The 19,075-nt window shown below is 39.8% G+C and overlaps 1 protein-coding gene across 1 annotated transcript in view; it reads right to left on the bottom strand.

The window, feature by feature from the left end:
* LOC139471814 (uncharacterized) overlaps positions 1 to 19,075 on the bottom strand; it is a 125,976-nt gene that overhangs the window by 58,409 nt on the left and 48,492 nt on the right. The window contains exons 2-5 of the mRNA XM_071254311.1: positions 13,585 to 13,735; positions 11,212 to 11,415; positions 8,910 to 9,099; positions 3,787 to 5,042 (exon numbers count right to left, since the gene is read on the bottom strand). Of these exons, the coding sequence (XP_071110412.1) occupies positions 3,787 to 5,042; positions 8,910 to 9,099; positions 11,212 to 11,415; positions 13,585 to 13,735 (1,801 nt within the window). The remainder of the gene's footprint in view (positions 1 to 3,786; positions 5,043 to 8,909; positions 9,100 to 11,211; positions 11,416 to 13,584; positions 13,736 to 19,075) is intronic.

The raw sequence follows: 19,075 nt of genomic DNA, 5'->3' as shown, positions 1-19,075 counted from the left end.
AAGGCCTTTCGGAATGATCAATCAAATTTCGGCACCACTGTAATTGCAAAAATGCTCTCAACAGTTCATATTCTTTAGCTAGTATTGGGTTCATTGTCGACAAACTTAAATAAAATAATGGCCATTTTTCTACTAGTAAATTCTTCCAGAAATGTAACCAAACTGACACACGACAGCCGAAATTCATCATGACATCAATTCGATGTCTTTGAACATGAAATGACACCAAGACATTTACAGATATCCTCGGGCAAATTATGCAAAGAAGCAAAACATAAATAATGTTGACAGGGTTGATTGAGGTTCATATCCTAACCAATATTTGAAAAACACTACAGGCAACAAAAAATACATCGTTCTTTATTAGTCAGGTTTTTTTTGGTCTTGTCAAATGTCAGAAAGCTTATCGGTTTGGTTTTAAAAAAACATTCATCCTCAGCAACAATATCATCTCTTAAAAGAAGAATAGATATTTATGCATCTGTTAATCTCCATCCACTAATCAAGAAGTCTACAATCTAAATTCAAATTTCCTCACATCATCACTTGACAAGAATTCCAGATTTCTCCAAACCAAAGCTCCGGATCAAACCTAATCATATTCACACAATGACTAAATCTCCGAACTGCAATTAACCAGGACTATTACAGGTGGCCATAAACTTGTGAAACCAATCAGTATTAACATTTCCTTATTTTCTCTTCCTCGTCCAATCTGCAATGCAGCCTTGATCCTGACAGATGTTCCTGCCTGGGCATCTTTGACCTTTGACCCCTCTGTGCTCGCATTTTGATTGATTGACATATTCATGGCTTAATGTACGACTGGAAACAATAGCTAATATGATGAGCTGTCAATCATCTTCCCATTTTCACTCCATGATTTATGTTTGCGAGTGATGTCTCGACTGGCGGTCATTCTGCTTCATTTCGGTGACAACCAGATATTCATTACAAGCATTGGACCTTTGATAAACAACCTGTGATTACCTGCACTATTATAAAAACAGTTTCTTACAGACGGACAAACCTAGAATATTTATCTATCTTGATCTAGAAAGAATTTCAAATGTTTTTAACAATTTCTTAAGGAATTTATCTAAAATGAGTTGGCTTTTGTTTGAAGGATCTTTTGGTTTGGTTTGTTGTTTTACGCCACACTCAGCAATATTCCAACTAATATATGATGGCGGTCTGTAAATAATCCAGCCTGGACCTAACAATCCAGTGGTTGATATCATGAGCATCGATCCATGCAATTGGGATCGATGCCATGTATCAACCAAGTCAGCAAGCCTGCCCACTCGAGCCTGTTAGTCGCCTCTTATGACAAGCATTCTCGCCTTTTACAGCAAGCATGGGTTGTTGAAGACCTATTTTACGGATCTTCACGGGTCAGTTTAAATAATAATCGATTGGAATCAACACCTTCTGACCAATAAAACTCATTCATTCTTTTCTGTATGCCAATAATGTAGCACTATGTTGTAATGATGAGGGAGGACAACATGATGAGGAAGGTAAAAAAAACAGCTGTTGATTCTTCAAATAATGGCTTTTATAATTTTTTACATCCCTGCATGGGCTGCTGATAATATCAACACTTCAATTTCAGATTCGAAAGTGAACGCAAAAAGAAGGAAGCTAATTGTTTGATATTGTTTAACAAGGAAGAGTTAAAAACCTTTACGAAGGAACTGTCATCATTGAATCTTTTTTCATACATCTGTGGCTGTTTTTATTTCTCCCAATTGTCATCATCATCATCATCATCATCATCATCATCATCGCACATCGCTATATAAGTGCAATAATCGCGACGTTAAACCCCATTTCACCTCACCTCACCTCATCATCATCATCAAGTGTTTTATCTGACTCATTAAACTATTTCACCACTTGATAATATTTATGTGGATGCACCATCATGATTGACAGATAGGCCATGTTAGATCAAGGGGGAGGTGATATGAACAGCATCATGACATCAGCCCATCCTGATGTAACTCAATATGTGTACATTATCATAGGATAAAGTACAGTGGGCTCCTTTGATCTTTTAACGAAGCATCTTTAAATACAAATTTTGCGTTAAAGCATGTTCAGTGTAATTTTTACTTTACTATTCATAATGCATATCAATATTGACTCGCAGGATGTTGTTCTTAGACTGTTTTAAAGGGAAAGTAAAGTGAAAAATATTGTTGCGGTCTTTTTGTGAATATCAATTTTCCCAAATGCATTAAGTCAATTTCTGAGAGAGAGAAATTCATATTTGTAGAAAGGATTTAAATTTCAAAGTGAAAGAGGTGAAATTCAAGCTTCCAAAACCTATTGGGGGCATGGCCTAGCGAAAGCTACCGGTGCATCGGTGACAACTTTTCAATGTTTATCAATCTTTTGTTTCTGCTTTTTCTGTTAATCCTAAAAAATTAACAACATTGCATACATTGTTGAAAATTGAAATGACCTTTGATCTTGAAATTGTGAATAATTAAAATAACAAATTAACAATTGGTAAATAGCATTCAATTACAAACATCCTGTTTGGGTAATAACACGCCAGCTGCCCTCGGTCCTATTCCACAAAATAAATGCCTGTCATGGACAAATCCTCTGCATAAACAACTGAAGGCATCTTCAGTGTTGTTACTTAGGTGACATAAGTTGTTGCTACAGTAATCAAATGGATGAGCTGACATAAATAAGACAATATATTACAGAATCATCACGAATGTAGAAATTGCACAGCAAATCAAGCAGCAGGAACCATTTTAATCTCCAGGGGATTCCCCCCAATGCAGGAATTTTTTGTTTGGGGGGGACGATTTCGGGTGTTGCTTTTTATCATCTTTCTTAGTCTATTTCCAATTTTTAATTTCATTTTGGTAAAGCATTTGTAACTAAGTAGGCCCTAAAGTATGTAAGTATCTGCCAAGATGCCATGTTGACTACACTTGGCCTTTTATTGTCATTTTTTACGTATTATTAGAACACACATGGACATGAAATAGTTTCAAATCCTGCATATTAACATCAGCAGTTGTCCTTGGTTGTCTCAGGTAAAACAGCTTGTGACAATTTCTATATATGACACAAGCAAAGGGGTGAGTGAGAACTGCTGACAATAATAACTACGGCACTAAACGAGAAACCAAAAGTGAGATCATCCGGATACGCATCATGATTAGGGCTGGGACGGATAACTCAGGTACCCGGGTCGGGTGGGTACTGAGTAGGACCCGGGTACCCACAGGACTACCCGGACCCGTGGTTAGTCACGTGATATATCGTTAATGGCAAAAATTATCCAGAACTCTATGGTTACACTACAAGTCACTAATGTTCGCATTTCTTTCTGACTATGCACCCATTCCCTCTGATTTTTTATATGGTTGAATAAAGATATATGGTGGGTACCCGGGTAGTAAATTTGGACTCGTCCCAGCCCTAATCATGATACTTGCATGTGGTGAATACGCCAATCTTTTCATAGATGGGATGGTCAAATATCTGCCACAATGATGATTTACAATTGGCTGCGCGCTTTTAAGCTCGAACATTTTTTTTGCCATCATCCTCTATACTGCAAGCTGACAAACTAAATTGTGTTGTCACTGGATGCTGCCTTGCCAATTGCAGAGTAGATGAAAATATTTACATTTTCACTTCTGATAAGTGATTGTTTGTTTGGTATAACAGTTATTAAAGCAAAAGTTATTTTGGCACACATCAATATTATAACATACTGCATGTTATTAAAAATATCTGTTGACATAAACATACCTGACTGATTGGACGAGGCACCATTCTGTCCCGAGTTGTCGGACGACTGATGTCCGTCTGCATCACTGGGTGGAGTCTGCCAGACGTTAGATACATCTAGATTGTTGCATTCAGGAGGGGCTTCTGAAGAGGAAGCAACAAGGTCTTCTGGATGGTGTCCATGGATGTCTGAAGCATCTTTGATGTCTGGAGGTCCTGACATCTCAGATCTGCCTTCAGCAAGATGGAAGCCGAACTCAAAACTTGAATAAGAAAGACCATCAAGGGTTTTAAATTGATTACTTTTATCAGCATTTTCAAGAATATTGGCTTTGGGGACATATAAACTTGATGTTATTTCAGAATCCAGCTGTTCAGCAGTGTAGTCACAAGTCTTTGAGCCACATTCAGCAACACAATAACAAGGGTCCAAATAATAATCTAATGCTGAAGCACTGTCAGATACACTTGCAAGATCCCAATTTGGTAAACGAGGGTCCACTATGTCAGATTCTAATTGGGGGTCATCAGGGAGCAGCAACAGCGATTCTTGTCCATTGTGTTGTATATGACCTCCATGACCGTTTACCTTTCCTGGACCTTGACCTTGACCTGATTGTAAAATATCAAAATGATTTGTGTCCCAGGCAGTTTTTATGTCGCAAACTGGTGTAATTCCACTGGTGAAAGTTTCTTCATCAAATTCAGGGAGAGAGCTGCTTCTATGAGAAGGATTTGGATTCGAAGGCTCCAGTAGGAAGCCAGAACTCCTTGAGCTATGGATACAGATGATGTCTGTATTTGGTTCAGCACAAGAATCAGCCATGGAATACTCTGCAAGGGAAGGGCTTGGACTCTGCAAACGACCCAGTTGGTCATAAAAAGCCCAGGGGTCATCCTGTGTTTTTTTTGTTGATTCCCCATCACTGCTACAGGAAAGATAATCTGCTGTGGCCGACTCTGTATCAAAATCGGATACATCATCTGGAAGTTCGGAATCACTTTCAAATCCCCTGTCAGATGCTTCTGCTGCAGATGCCAGAAGGACATGTTCTGAATTGATTTCTCCCTCCAGGTTCTGTCCATTGGCAGAACAGTCTGAAGGTGAACGACCTTCAGCAAGGTCAAGGACACATGTACTTGGTCTGTCACCATCCTCATCTCCACTTGCAGCTTCATCATCTTGATCTGGGCCAGAGGAGCTTGAAACTGGATTGAAGACTGACTTCTTATTTGGTTTGTATTTCGTGCGTCTCCATGGATGTTGAGAGCAATAACTGGAATAAGACAGAAAAGTGAGAAGAATATTGATGTTAGTTTGTTGGTTAATGCCGCATTCAGAAATATTTTAGCTGAAGGATGGTTTTCTATAAATAATCAAGTCTTCATCAGACAATGCAGTGATTGACATCATGAGCTTCTATCTATGTGTAGCAGGGGGGTGGAGTCATCCCACAGATGACATCCTTACCTTGGCAGCTTGCTGACGGGGTTAACCTCTTTGGTCATGTGGACAAGGCGTCCGACCTCGGATCAGAAGGTCCGTGGTTCGAATCCCATCATTTTATGGCCGCGACATATGCAATTTGGGGACAATGACATGCATCAGCCATGATGTGCCAGATGAAGCCTATGTCCATACAGCTGATTGGTCGCAAGTGGAACAATTTGTGACTCTTCTCACAAAGACAAGGGTTCACATGCTATGTGATATGGTTGAAATTGTGCAAAGAGTGGAATCAAACTCTCGTCACTCACTCATACAGCTGATTCGAACAACAATAATGGGCAATAATCCAGGGTAGAATAGGTCTTCAGCAACCTATGCGTGCCGTAAAAGGCAACAATGCTTGTCGTAAAAGGCGACTATGCTTGCCGTAAAAGGCGACTATGCTTGCCATAAATGGCTACTATGCTTGCCGTAAAAGGCGACTATGCTTGCCGTAAAAGGCGTCTATGCTTGTCGTAAGAGGCGACTAATGGGATCGGATATCAGATGGTCAGGCTTGGTTGATACATGTCATCGATCCCAATTGTGTGGATCGATGCTCATGATGTCAATCACTGGATTGTCTGGTCCAGACTTGATTACTTACAGATCGCCGTCATATAGCGGGAATATTGCTGAGTGTGGCGTAAAACAACAAACAAGAAAACACAACATGAGGTGAATGATGTGCTCAAAATTATTTCACTCATATAGTGATGCCCATGCATACCTTCTTGTACAAGTCCGTACAAACCCAGGGTTCATACATTTCTGGTGTCCCCCACCATGATATTGCTGGAATATTGCTAAAAGCGGCATAAGAGAGTTTTTACTCTAGGGTTTCTATTTTAATTGGGTTATTAAATTTTTCATTGGGAAACCAATATTTTTTCACTCAACTATTCATCATTCTGTTGGGTTTTTCCCCAAAATAGTGACCATTTTAAGATTAAAAAAACATGAAATAATGTTTTAGATGTATATAACTGTTCTAAATATATAGCCTGACTCGGAAAGTAAATTAGCTTGTAATTGTGCTTCAGAAATTAGCTCCTTTGTACGAATGCTGAAAAAGTTACATTGGGTATTTACGCGAGCTGCTTTTATACATTTGAGTTTTTCATTTAATGCATGCGTTTCTGTACGCAAGTTAATTGAAAGTAATTCGGTTTTGAATATTTTTGGGGGGTATTTTATGCAAATACACTGCTTATCTGTAGCTCTGTATGCTTCAGTTTAACCCACTAAGTCACATTATACAGTGAGTGAGTGAGTGAGTTGTGTTTAACGCCGCTTTTAACAGTATTCCAGTTATATCGTGGCGTGTCAGCTTAATGTGGGAGGAAAGCCCGAAGTGATGCAGGTCTCAGACGTTTATCACTTCGGTGAAACCAACGAGCACGGGTATGGTGCTGACAAACCTAGAAACATAATCGGGGCGAACCGGGATTCGAACACACAATCATAGGTTTCTGGCGTGCCCACGGGATGCAACTATACACAGCGAATTCCTGCGCCTTAGACGACTGGGCCACCCGTGCCACCCCCCATTATACAAGCCAACTCCAAGCCAACCAGCTGCCATTATTACTCTGACATGTCATGGTGTCAACATTTTTGCATTAAATTATTATATAACTGTTATGCCAGTCATCCAGGATTCATAAAAATAATGCAAAACATGTAATAGCAAGTTAAAATAATTAATGTAGATTATGTCAACTGTATCTGTATTACCATCACTTATCATACCCTATTAGTAATATACTTTATATCTATTCATATCTGAATATATGTTTACTGGGTGTTGTACTATTATATAGGATTCCCTTCTTTTAATGTGTGTGCATACTTGGAAATACACATTTACTAAAACGTATTATCGTAATAAGTTTGTATCAAGTACCATTGATGGTATTTTACTCATAATTAATTCAAAATCAGATTAAAGGTTCATATGCGAAAAAAGAGAGTTAAATTTAAAAAAGAAAGTGCTTTTGGCAAATTGTTTATTTGTTTGTTGTTTAACGTCACATTCAGCAATATATTTGGCAAATTGATAAAAAATTCATGAATTTAAATATTTTCCTCAATTTTGAATGTGACACGACATCCCATTGTGATAAAGTTCTATGACATTACATAATGGGGCAAGAATGCAGTGATGTCATAGTTACACAATGTTTCTGTGCTTATCAAATCCATATCTGCATCATAACAATGCATGGCATGTCATATAATGGGAATTAATGCACTCTTGACTGATATATAACACTGTCTGCTGACAAATTGTCTTTAGTCAGTGAACCTCAACTGCACCCCAATATAATGATGATAGATTGACAATAAACATGTTGTTAGAACACTGCCAACAGTGACAGTTCGAACTGTGCAGTGACAGCTGAATTATGCAGAAATGTCCTTCATGGTGAAAATATGGTTTGAGACTATAACCCCCGGGATTCTAAACAGCTCTGCACAAATTTCTCGCAATACACCAAACAAACAAAATACACCATGAGGATGTTAAACGAGATCTTCCCAATGGCAAGAAAAACAGATGATGTCCAGGGATAGTCATAACCAAGAATGAAAACCTGGGGGATTTGTTGTTTCAACCTGAAATCTAGTCATTTTATCTACCCAGTTGTACGTACACTTCACCTGGTGTCCGTAATGAGCCGTATCTACCCATTTATACTTACAGGTCACCTGGTGTCCGACATGAGCTGTATCTACTCATTTATATATACACGACACCGGGTGTCCGAAATGAACTGAATCTACCCATTTATACTTACACGTCACCTGGTGTCCGAAATGAGCTGTATCTACCCATTTATACATGCAAGACACCGGGTGTCCAAATTGAACCATATCTACCCATTTAGATGTATACGACACCTGGTGTTCAAAATGAGCTGTATCTACCCATTTATATGTACATGACACCTTGTGTCTGAAATGAGCTGAATCTACCAATTTATACGTACACGACATCTGGTGTTCGAGATGAGATGTATCTCTACATTTATATGTACATGACACCTGGTGTTCGAAATGGGCTGTATCTACCCATTTATACATACAAGACACCTGGTGTCCGAATTGAACCATATCTATCCATTTAGATGTATACGACACCTGGTGTTCAAAATGAGCTGTATCTACCCATTTATATATACACGACACCTGGTGTTCGAAATGGGCTGTATCTACCCATTTATACACACACGACAAAGACAGATTTGACTCCTTCGTTACTTTAATTCTCAATAAAAAATGTTCCAAAGTTCTTCGCTCATTGGGGGCAGGGAGGGCCCAGTCGCCCAAGGTGCCGCAATTCGCTTTGCATGGTTGCGTCCCTTTGACATGCCAGAAACCTATGATTGTGGGTTCGAATCCCGTTTTGCCCAATTCTGTTTCTAGGTTTGTCAGCACCATACCCGTGCTCGTGGGTTTCACCAAAGTGGTAAACGTCTAAGACCTGCATCACTTCCGGCTTTCCTCCTACATTAAGCTGACACGCCGTGATATGACTGGAGTACTGTTAAAAGTGGTGTTAAACCCAACTCACTCACTCACTCACTCTTCCCTCATCAGTTTGAAAAAATATTGCCTGCAAAACATTTGCATGCATCTGTTCTTTACTAACCTCTTGCAGATGCCCATGAGCCAGGTGTCTATAGACTTGAAGTGGTATTTCTCACTGTGGAAACTTTTGGCTGAGAACCTGTAGCTGTCGAACACCTTCACCTTGCCATTATTCCAGCGGGCGCCGATGGTCTTCTCACCCTCCCCGAGCCAGATCTCCACATGGGTCATGTTGTGGCGCTGCTTCTTGGCTAGGAAAGCATACATCTGTAAATATCGCTGCCGCAGTAGCATTGGACATTTAAGAAGACTGTTATGACTTGACTATCGCAATCTACTTCAGACAGCACCTGCAATGTTTCCTAAAACAAAACTTTAGGCAATTCCTTTATTGCATGGGTACCCGGTAGGATGAGATGGCAATGTGGTTGTTAACCTTCTAGCACCTAACAGGCAGCTTAGGTTGTATTCTCCCCAGGGAGCTGAGAATGACTGTTGAGTGCACACTGATCCATTGGCCGGGGTAATAAATGTCTAAGCGCTTAGAGCATGCTTATGCATGGAGTACAGCAACATATATATTGACTAAAAACTTTCACTGAACATTATTTCAGTTATTTCAGAGCTCCAGATAAGCTTTTGGTGTTGTGTGTATTTTACCCATGCATTTTAAAATCATTGGGTATCAGTAATTCTATCTGGGTATACAAATTTCTGTTAAACACTATTCATCTAGTCCTTGCAAACTGGTGTCGTGTTGGTTGGAGAGCTTTATAGGATTCAAAAATACCACGATACTTCCACAAGAAAGTATGATGGCAAATGATCATGATGTAACTGTCATCATGGAGTTTGGCAAGGTTGACGGAATGCCCGTTTATAATTTCAAAATAAGTTGCTGATTTGCTAATCGAATACGCAGGGTTACTTCACAATATTTTGATGAAAGTTTTATTTTTGTAGCATATCTGTAATGTTCGTTGCGTATTTGATATGCTTGGATTTTATTTAACTGCGAATTTCTGCATTTCTGATGCGTATTTTACGCAGATACGCAGCTTATCTGGAGCTCTTTATTTTAAGCCTGTCAGCTTCATGTGGCATAAAGTCCAAAGTGGCACAGGCCACTGACATGTACCATGGTGGTGAAATTCAAAAGTACAGGTATGGTGTTGTCAGACCAAGGTTTATAATCAGGATTGCTGCTAAGGGAGACAACTCTGCATAGAGAAATGAAGTGACCTCAACAGAGTGCAGGGTTATAAATTGGCACTGGTCCTATAGTCCTTGCCAAACTGTCCAATGGTAAAGGTATCATAAGGACAAGTAGAAAATTGCCATTTTTAAGGGTTTGCTATATGTTATCATTATAAGGACTAGTGGACGAAAACTGTTAGTTTCTAACGCTGGAGTGGAAGGCTCTTGAACAGTGCAGTCAGCCTTAGTGCAGCTATCACATAGCACCCCGTAAATGATAGTGAGTGAGTTGGGTTTAACGCCGCTTTTAACAGTATTCCAGTTATATCGCTGCGTGTCAGCTTAATATGGGAGGAAAGCCCAAAGTGATGCAGGTCTCAGACGTTTAACACTTCGGTGAAACCCACGAGCACGGGTATGGTGCTGACAAACCTAGAAACATAATCAGGGCGAACCAGGATTCAAACCCACAATCATAGGTTTCTGGCATGCCAAGGGACGTAAATCTGCACAGCGAATTGCGGCGCTTTAGACGACTGGGCCACCCGTGCCCCCACGTAAATGATAAAGACTGGGCCAAACGAAAATGTAACTGACCGCATGATCAAGGATCAACATCATCAGGATACAATGACACACAATCAACTGATCCTGACCATCGGATCCATCTTGCAGCAAGAATAGCTTACTGAAGATCTGTTCTACACAAGAATCTAGGGCTGGGACGGGTAACTTGAGTAGGACCCAGGTACCCACAGGACTACCCGGACCCGTGGTAAGTCACGTGATATATTGTTTAATGACAAAAATGATCAAAAACTCTATGGTTACACTACAAGTCACTAATATTCGCATTTCTTTCTGACTATGCACCAATTCCTTCTGATTTTTTCATATGGTTGAATAAAAATATAGGCCTAACTTAATTCAACTTCAGTGTATGAATGACCAGACTGTTTAATACATGCATCTCAATATGTTTTGCCAGGGCTATTCTAAAAATGTCCCCAATCGGACATTTTGAGACATCTCCTGAGACCTACAGTGGGTACCCGGGTAGGGTCGGGTAATAGGTGGGTGGGTACCCGGGTAGTAAATTTGGACTCATCCCAGACCTACTAGAATCCCAATTGGGTGTGTGATATGATTGTGGAGACTGGTCTTACATTTTGGGTTGGTGTAGATTCCGGACATGAAGACAAGGTCCCCTGGTTTCATCTGTTCCTCCTTCAGGTTGATGGGCAGAGTGTCGTACATGTAGGCCTGGTTCCATGGTCCGATCTTGAAGCCCAAGTCTTTCCGCATGTCCCGGAGCACCTGCCGGACCAAGCCACAGCAGTCCAGGAACATGGGTGACTGATACTCTGGGGCTGGAGGACAGACACAAGGAATATTTACAGGGGGTAGGAGACTCGTCAAAAATGAGGGAAAAAGGCTTACTTTCTAAACTTTTGATATCACCTCAAAAGTTGATAAAATCATTAAATGTCCTTATGCAAATCACTGATTTTGTCTGTGTGCCAAGATTAATTTTTCTTGTCTGCACAGTCATATATATATCTCGTAAAAGATCAACTTTGGTCAAAGACATGCCTGTATTCAAATTGTAAAATCGGATAAAGGCTCCTCAAAACCTATAAAAATAAGTACTTTTGACACAGTTTAGCCTTACTCTACACTGAGTAATGTTTCAAGTAGATCAAAGTCAAATCTTTATTCATACGAACACACATGACTGACTGACTGAGTGAGGTTTTACACCGCTTTTAGCAATATTCCAGCAATATAATTGCGGGGGACACCAGAAATAGGCTTCACACATCGTATCCATGTCGGGAATCGAACCTGGGTCTTCGGCGTGATGAGTTAACGCTTTAACCACTAGGCTACCGACCGCCCCTGAACACATATGAACTTTCTTGATGAATCCTATCATTTTGCTCATGTCCAAAGTTGTGTTGGGTGCCATTGTACAAAGCAGTCTTAGCACTAAGGTGATCATAACTCACACACACTTACGGCAGTCGTAGTGCTGAGGTTGTTTTGTACAACAGCACCCAGATCTCGTAGACCCTAAAAACTGTCATTGCGCCTTGCATGTCCTTTATACTTTAACTGTAAATGCTCAGAGGCTGACTGCTTGATAACGCCTCTTGAACTTTTTTGTCACATGAAAATGATCCCTTGGCTCGGCTGTTCATCAGCAATGGTTTCAACAGTGTGCTGAATAGCTAATCTCATTAAAATCAGACCTCAGTTCTCGCTACCGCTAAACAAAGATCTGAGGACATCCCATTAGGGATCACGTCAGAATGACCTTTCACCCGACCAATCAGAGCATCACTTACCAGATTATGAAAGTGACAGTCGGAATGTGATTTTTAATCATGCAGCCTCGAAAACTTTAACTCCGAAAGATAGTTACGTGTTAAACGACTGAATCCATACCATCTAGACCATCTATTAGCCATTCCAGAATATTCTTTTGTTCAGGTTTCAAATTTGTAATAGAGAATTTGTCAAAATATGTTTCGAAGCGTAGTTGCCAATTTGAAATTAGTGCCGCAAAGCACGAGAAAGCTGCCTTCTGATTGCTCATTCCATTGGTCGGTCAAAGTTCGTGCAAGGTCGGTCTGAAGTGACACGTAATGGGATGTCCTCAGATCTTTGTTTAGTGGTAGCGAGAACTAAGATCTTATTTTAATTAGATTGGCTGAATAGCATATCTCCATGTGAACACCGACCCACTGTCCGGGTATAATTACACACTATTTCAACAAGCCATGACGCATAATCGATCTAGTTGGTATCTGATCAATCTCATAAAATCAGATCTTAGTTCTCGCTACTGCTAAAGAAGGATCTGAGGACATCCCATTTTGGGCCAGGTCAGACTGACCTTCCATCTGACCAGTCAGAGTGCTTACGAGATCGGGAAAGTGGCAGTCTAATCACGCAACATCGAAAACGTTAACACAGGGGTTTTTCCAAACAACAGTTACAGTCTGTTCTACTGATTCCGTCAAAATCGCCGTATATCTCGCTTAAATTGGGATAAACATTTCAAATGGAAGAGACTTTCTTTTCTAGGACTGCCATACAATATCTGTCATCTATAAGACATTCAAGAATTTTCTTTTGTTCAGTTTTCAAATTTTAAATTGATAATTTTCAAAGCTTAGTCTTAAATGGAAGTCGCCAGTTTGAAGCTTGTGCCATACAGCTCGAAAAATCTGCCTTCTGATTGGCTAATGTTGACTTCTGGTTAGTCATTTCATTGTTCAGTCAAAGTTTGTGAAAGGCGTTCTGACGTGACCTGTAATGAGACGTCCTCAGATCTTTGTGAAGTGGTAGCGAGCATTAAGATGGGCATTTTTTTTATGAAATTGGCAACTGACATTATACTTTTCAAATCCTCAACAGTTTGAGAGATCTGATTTCCATTTTAGAGAACAGACGGATATTATGAAACCTGTGAATAAGGAATTACAAATGGGGATGTACTAAAAGGATGCAGACCATGATTACAATCCACTCACCCTCCTTGGACCAATATTTCCTGGCATAAGGGACACCAAAGTACTTCTTGCTTGTGTCAATAAACTTTCTCCTGAGGGCATTAAGGCGAACTGGGTTCCTCCTCACGCGACGTTTCTTCTTCTTCATTTTTCTGGTCTGGCGGATGTCTTGCTGAAACACAAGCCAACATAGATGAGACATTCCCCTCCGATAAGACACTTGGAAACATCCTACATGCCAATGGTGAAGGTTCCACCCAGTCTGCATCAAGCCCCTGGTGCGTTTGGTTTTACGCCGCTTTTAGCAATATTCCAGCAATATCACGGCGGGGGACACCAGAAATGGGCTTCACACATTGTACCCATGTCGGGATTCGAACCCAGGTCTTCGGCGTGATGAGCGAAAGCTTTAACCACTAGGCTACCCGACCGCCCCCCTGGTTGAGGTGAAATGTGGTTTAACATCATGCATGGATGTGTATGTGTGTGTGGCTGCTTTTATATTGCGGGTTTTATATTGCGAGCCCACTGAGATGCCATGAGACAGGTAAACATGGATACCCCATTCAGACACAGTATACTGACTCTGAGCCGACCAGTCCTTGTTTAATCCGTTAATGCAGGGTAACAACAAGTACCATCTTTGCCCGGGATTTAACCATAGATCTTCCGCTCTCCAGGTAGACACTCTATCCACAACACCATGGAGGCGCTCATACAAACTGATTGCATAAAAGCACTTGAATAAATCCAAATTAACCAGAAATAAACTGGTTGACAGCACAACCATGATGCTCAGCACGACCATGATGCTCAGCACAACCATGATGCTCAGCACAACCATGATGCTCAGCACAGCCATGATGCTCAGCACGACCATGATGTTCAGCACAGCAATGATGCTCAGCACAGCCATGATGCTCAGGGCAACCATGATGCTCAGCACAACCATGATGCTCAGCACAACCATGATGCTCAGCACAACAATGATGCTCAGCACAACAATGATGCTCAGCACAACCATGATGCTCAGCACAGCCATGATGCTCAGCATGACCATGAAGCTCAGCAAGACCATGATGCTCAGCACGACCCTGATGCTCAGCACAGCCATGATGCTCAGCACAACCATGATGCTCAGCACAGCCATGATGCTCAGCACAGCTGTGATGCTCAACACAACCATGATGCTCAGCACAACCATGATGCTCAGCACAACCATGATGCTCAGCACAGCCATGATGCTCAGCACAGCAATGATGCTCAGCACGACCATGAAGCTCAGCAAGACCATGATGCTCAGCACGACCCTGATGCTCAGCACAGCCATGATGCTCAGCACAGTCGTGATGCTCAGCACAGCCGTGATGCTCAGCACAACCAAGATGCTCAGCACAGCCATGATGCTCAGCACAGCCATGATGCTCAGCACAGCCATGATGCTCAGCACAACCATGATGCTCAGCACAGCCATGATGTTAGCACAACCATGATGCTCAGCACGACCCTGATGCTCAGCACAACATGTCTTCATATCCCAAGTGTGTCTATCAGTGCTCATGTTATCACTAAATATTTACAGACCACCGTCAAAGAGCTGGTATATTGCTGAGTGTGGCGTTAAACAGGCACACATGCTAATTGGGTGTAATTGGGAACTGAACCTTAGAGGAAATGGTGCCCTACTCTGTGTCTGAATCTCCATGGGGTTACAGAGGATGATATGCATGAAGGTGTTGTATTTTGATGATTACTCAATTTCTGTTTCGTTTTTCCATGTTACATTCATGTGTATATACAAGTGCATATATTTTTCTGATATTATTGAAACTGACTGTATGACTATATTCTCAGTAATAAACGCTCTAGATGCTTACACTTAAAAGACCTGAAATACGCACCAGAAATATGACTTGTTTCGTAAATTTGGGGGCTTAGTATTGGGTGGCTTATAAAATTACTTATAGATTGGTCTAGAAGTTGGTAGGGGTGTTTATTGCTCAAAAATATGAATACAGTCTAAAAAATGCAGATGATCACCTGAAAAATAAATTTTATTAAAAATATTCTGCAAACAAATACTTGTGAAGATCTAATGATTCACAAACTACCAGTGCGGGGTAGAAACTAACATTTTTCATCCACTCATCCTTACTACGATAACACATAGCAAAACCCTTACAAATGGCAAATTTCAACAAGACCTCATGATAGTCAACTAGTCTCATAGGCCTGTTGGCCGGATGTTGTATATTTTATCAAAGTTTTTAATTTTGGCACATCATTAATATATAATATGTGACACAATAATAAACTATTTTTCTTCTTCTTCTTCGTAACCACTGAGCATTTTGGCAAGGACAAAAGGACTAGTGCCAATTTCTAACACTGCCAGTCCGTCCAATGAAGTTTATATCACTGAAACACAATGACGTTCTCAAGTGCTAACGTGGAACATCGGTTCACCTAGTGTGGCAATCCCTGGTGCCATTCCATTGATGATTCATGTTTTGTGGGTGGATAAAAATGTTAGAATGCATCACGCAAACATCAATCATGGAACAATGAATAATACAATAAAACAATGACATCATACCGGTGACATCATGCTTGTGAAGAGCTCTGATGTCACAGAGATATTATGTTCCCAGCCAAGACTTTTACTGCATGCAACTGCTCAGGCAATCACATAAAATAATGGGTAATTAACTTTGAACTGAGTAATTATGACAGAAGCCTTTTTGTTTCTTAATCACTTGTCTACGGATCTGATATGGAAATTATGTTGATATGATTTATTTTTCTTCAAGACGAGTTTGTAAACTATTCAGTAAGCAGTGGTAAGGAGAACACCATTTAAAGAAGACATATGGGGAAAAAAGTAACCTTTTGACTTGTTACGCATTTTTTCCTCCATCTAATTTATACTTAATCATCTTACTGACAATAGGTATTTCAAAAGATCACAAATTTTTTTTTTTAATTATATTTTTATATCCACGCTTATCTGCAACTTTGTAAAAATCTACAATAAAAAAGAAGTCATTGATGGTCTATACCTCTTCCATGAAATTTCATGGCAGCAATATTATAGATATCAAGATGGTTTGTTGGGTATGGTGACCTTGAACAACAAGGGATGCTATCGCAAGAGTAGAACAGCTGGTGCCATCCCTGTGTGTGAGTGAATGCAAGCTGTCTTACATCACTCTCCGTTTCCTCTACATCACTGTTCCAGCTTTATGTTGAGGTTCATGGAAATAAATTATTGCTTCAAAACCGTTTGGACCCTGAAAAAATACAACTACCCCTCAGGCACTGAAGTTTTTCATTTCCTTCAACACCATACCGTCGTTTCACAATAACCAGATCAATTGACCAGCAATTTTCATCTGAAAAATAGCAGCCACCTCATGACATGATCGTCAAGAGTAGACAAAAACTGCAGGCATCATAATCCTATTAATAAATCAGAACATGAACCATGACTGACCCAAACGAACCGACAGAATAATTTCCGAAAGTGTAAGTTGACAAATTGTTCAATTTTCATAATGAAGGGCCATAACAATAGGCACTTGGAAACATTCATGCATGAACGATTTCACAGCATGGGGCAATCGATAAAACGTGACACAACCCTGTCTTAAACACGCTGCACTGTAACCGGTCAGAGATCCAACTGTCATGGCCACAAATATAAAGCGAATAGTATTCATCTAAATGCTTTGTCAAGGCATCTGCTGCCGTCCATTTGTTGCCGTAACAAAGGCACCTGAGCGAAATTTAGCTCATTCACTCGCTCCTGTACAATTAAAGAAGAAGGGCTTATATCGATAATAGCAGCCATTTATAGCAATTGCCTGGTTCATTTGAATTTTAATAAACAAGCAAATGCAGCTATGGAATTACCCGATCACAAAAACCTATTGTTCCTGAGGAAACATGTTCCATTGACGGGCAGCAACTGTGAAGTTGGACTTGTTAAATGTTGTGGGTGCGGAGGCAGGAGGAGTAATTAGTGCAGATGGGTAATGATGAGGTGAATGAATTGCTGAGCAGAACCATACATATCATATGTGTTACAATTTAATAATAATGTCATATTTCACAATTTTGACATATTGTAGATTTTAATTAGAAGGTACAAAAAATAAATTAATGTCCAAGGCAACACCTTTTTTTTCATTTAATGGTTTGCAGACTTCTACAAAACAATGATTATTTTTTCAATATTTTGTGAAATTTAGCATTTATTTTAATTCATATGGCATGCAGTTGTTTGTTTGCTTGGTTCTGTGGATAAATAATAAAGGCTACCACTATCTAATGTGTTGATTGTGTTGTGTTTTTGCAGACACATGTACCGTATTCAACGTAATAAGTGCCCAGGGCACTCGCAAAATAGGGGGCTCTTATTGGAATAATATTTTGGTAAAAAAAACATGTATGACAGATATATTTTTCCAGAATTTAATTGCCTATCATTAAGGGTGCATATAACACACGAGTGCGTATTATACGTAAATAAATAAGTCTTGTGTACATTGATCAATTGGAAGGGGTGCTAATTGGGATTGTTCACTTGCCAATATATTAGCAAATATCGCTGTGGGCGCTCATTTGAGCGAGGCGCTTATTACGTCGAATATGGTATATGTATTTACTTACTTATGGCCAGGGACTACATGCAATGGATTTAAACAATTGTTATTTCAAGAGTTAACAGCTACTTTAATTGTGAACAATTCTTGTAGCTGTATTTGTACTTTTCTGATTTGTAAAAAAGGGAGGGGTCAGGATGGTAAAAATTAATTTGAACTATTTCATTTTATTTATTTTTTTATTTATTTTAATCTTGGACACTACGTTCAACCTCATCCACCTCTGTAGCTTTTGTGAGTGTCTGTACACATCATGAAATTTAATCATGGGAGAAAAATTATTTGAAAACGCATACTCACTCACTGGCTAATATGTGACGGTTGTTTAAAAGTTGTATATTTGTTCTAAGAAAAAATGTATTGAAAGCACAGTTAATTCAAGGTTCATACAGGCAAGGAACTCTAAAATTCAAGGCCTTTTCGAGGCTTTTTAAGGCTCTCAACTGTCATTTTTCAAGGCTATTTGGCTGGGTTATTAGCCCTTGTGTGTCACCTTCTTTTTTTTAATCCAGCATACCATAAAAAAACAACCTAAATTACATTATGAACATCACAAATTTTTCAACAGGATTCATTTTCAGAACCAAGAATTAAAACAAATTAAATCTGTTATGAATTTTAATACTTTCGAAACAAAGGTTTTTCATTTTGTACAATTCAAGGCTTTTCAAGCTATTTTGATGATTTTCGAGGCTTTCTCAAAGTTGACGCTAATAATCAAGGCTTTTCAAGCGGGACCTTAAAATTCAGGGCCTTTTCAAGCTTGTACGATTCGAACCTTGTTACTGGAGCCTGGAGCAGGACCTGGATCTGACCTAGCAACAGGGGTTAGCAACTGGTCCTACAGA

The sequence above is a fragment of the Haliotis cracherodii genome, unplaced genomic scaffold (assembly GCF_022045235.1).
Source record: "Haliotis cracherodii isolate W230 unplaced genomic scaffold, xgHalCrac1.p SCAF_23, whole genome shotgun sequence".
NCBI lineage: Eukaryota > Metazoa > Mollusca > Gastropoda > Lepetellida > Haliotidae > Haliotis > Haliotis cracherodii.
This window is presented reverse-complemented; position numbering and strand designations above follow the sequence as displayed.